Source organism: Arachis ipaensis, chromosome B06 (assembly GCF_000816755.2).
Source record: "Arachis ipaensis cultivar K30076 chromosome B06, Araip1.1, whole genome shotgun sequence".
Lineage (NCBI taxonomy): Eukaryota > Viridiplantae > Streptophyta > Magnoliopsida > Fabales > Fabaceae > Arachis > Arachis ipaensis.
This window is the reverse complement of record NC_029790.2, coordinates 101,822,678-101,825,447: the sequence shown is the minus strand read 5'-3', so window position 1 is coordinate 101,825,447 and position 2,770 is coordinate 101,822,678. Positions and strand designations below refer to the sequence as shown.

Below are 2,770 nucleotides of genomic sequence, written 5' to 3'. Positions count from 1 at the left end.
ATGAATTACCTCTTATTGAATTGGAAGAAAGTAGAAGGAACAATACTAGATCTACAACAAAATATAAGAACAACATAAAGGAAATTACAACAAAAGAATAGAAGAAGATGAATGTAGCAACAAAGAATTGAGAGATAGAAGTGGAAGAAAGAAAAGATTAAAACCTAGATCTAAGAACTAAACCTAATCCTAATCCTAATTCTAGAGAGAAGTGAGAGCTTCTCTCTCTAGAAACTACTTCTAAACTAATCCTAATGAGTGAAAATGAACTAATGTCCCTTTGCTCTTCAATCCTTGGCTTTAAATAGCATCTTTGGCACCAAAGTTGGTTGGGATTGGGCCCCACAACCCTTGAGAATTCATTGGCCACGTTTTCTTTAAAAAAAATCATGAACCAACACCGACGCGTACGCGCACATCACGCGTACGCATCCATGGGGTAATTCGCAAGGTGCGCAAGCGCCAGGTGCGCGCGCGCGTCCATGGGCGAGTTCAACTTCTTTGACTTTTCATGATTTCTCCACTTTGCATGCTTTCCTCTTCACTCCTTTGATCCATTCCTAGCCTTTTCAAAAACGGAGACAGGCCGCGAGGCCGTACCCGGAGGCGACGCCGCCGGGACGGAAACCCGACAACATCCAAGGTCCCCCCAGGGACGCAACCCAATCACATGAGAGACGCCCCTTTGGGGGACCGGAGACAACCACGCCAGAATAATGCAAGAGCTACGCCACAGAATGCAAGACTTGGAGCGCCGGCTAGCAGATAGGGAACGCGACCAACACACCCCAGAGCAGAGTCACTCCCGCTCTCGCTCCAGGAGTCGCTCCAGACGTACGCCTAGCCCCCAAGATGAATTCGAAAGCACCGGGGGGAGAGGGCGTGCGAGAAGACGTCGTGACCCCGTCATTTACGCCAGACACGAGGGACAGCGTACCAGGAACCGCGGAGACGAGGACACTCGTCGAGAAAGCGACGAAGGAAGAACGACGGGAACACGGGGACCCGTAATAATGGGAGCGACCCCATTCCACCGTTCCATACTCGAAGTCCGGCTGCCAAAACACTTTGACAAGCCAACGAACATGAGGTACGATGGAACACAAGACCCACTGGGACACCTCACGGCCTTTGAGGCCAGGATGAACCTAGAAGGAGTGGGAGACGAGGTAAGGTGCCGCGCTTTCCCGGTCACCCTCGCTGGACCTGCAATACGGTGGTTCAACAACCTCCTGCAGGGCTCGGTAACCCAATTCTCCGACATCAGCCACGCCTTCCTGGCTCAGTTCACGACCAGGATCGCCAAAGCCAAGCATCCGATCAATTTGCTGGGAGTGACCCAGAGAGCCGGGGAGCCGACCAAGAAATACTTAGATCGTTTCAACGATGAATGCTTGGAAATTGACGGGCTGACGGACTCAGTGGCGAGCTTGTGCTTAACGAATGGGCTCCTGAATGAAGACTTCAGAAAGCACCTTATCACGAGGCCGGTACGGACCATGCAGGAGATCCAGTGCGTGGCTAAGGAGTACATTAACGACGAAGAAGTCAGCAGGGTCGTGGCTGCCAATAAATGGCAACCCCCCTACAACCAAGCCCGACACTACGAGGGTGGAGAAAAACAGAAGAAACACGCCAGGGACGGCGGTCCGAGCAAAGCGCCAAAGCCATTTCCCCGAGTCGGGAAATTCACCAACTATACCCCCCTTACGGCTCCGATCACGGAAGTTTACCAACAGATAGCCGAGAAAGGGATACTATCAAGACCCCGACCTCTGAAGGACAGGACGGGGGGAAATAAGAGCCTTTACTGCGAATATCACAAGGGATACGGGCACAAGACCCAAGACTGCTTCGATCTAAAGGATGCCCTGGAGCAAGCAATCAGGGATGGAAAGCTCGCCGACTTCTCCCACCTCATAAGGGAACCGAGGAGACGAAATCGGGATCAGGATAGCAAGGACAGGTCCCGGGCAATAAGACGACGTCAAGAACCCGAGGGGGACAACCACGGTCTCACGGTGGTGAACGTAGTAACAGCGAGAAATTTCGCCCCGAGGTCGAAATCGGCGCAGAAAAAAGACGCCAAGATCCTCGCGGTCTCCTCCTCATCCGCTAGAAGTTCCCGGGGACTCCCATCAATCTCTTTCGGCCCCGAGGACCAATGGTTCGACGAGGTACCGGAAAGTCTCCCCATGGTTATCACGGCCAGAGTCGGAACCGGACTCGTCAAACTGATCCTAGTAGACACGGGAGCGGACTCGAACATCATGTTTCGCAACGTTTTTGATGCCTTGGGACTGCGTGATGCCGATCTGGCGACCCACCAGCACGGCGTGGTAGGGCTGGGAGACCACTTCATCAAGCCATATGGGATCATCTCACTCCCGACCTCCCTGGGATAAGGACAGAGACGAAGGATGATAATAGCCGATTTTGTTGTCTTACGAGACTCCACAGCTTACAATATCATCCTGGGGAGAAAAACCATTAACGACCTTGGGGCGGCGATCAGTACGAAGCTTCTTGTAATGAAGTTTGTTACTGATACGGATCCGTAGGATCCATCAGAGGAGACTTAGAAACGGCAGTCGTTTGCGACCACGCCAGCCTCTCTCTCAGGAAAAAGTCCAAAGAAGCAACGGGGGATTTCCTTGCCGACCTGGACGCCAGGATAGATGACAGGCCCAGACCCGAGCCAGAAGGGGACCTGGAAAAATTTAGGGTCGGTGACGGGGACGAGAAGTTCACATTCATAAACAGAAACCTC

General features: G+C 52.4%; 1 protein-coding gene across 1 annotated transcript; it reads left to right on the top strand.

Moving 5' to 3' along the window:
* Positions 717–2,405, top strand: LOC110263791. The gene is made up of 2 exons (XM_021105583.1): positions 717–1,136; positions 1,239–2,405. The coding sequence occupies exons 1-2, from the start codon at positions 717–719 to the stop codon at positions 2,403–2,405; spliced, it is 1,587 nt and encodes a 528-aa protein (XP_020961242.1).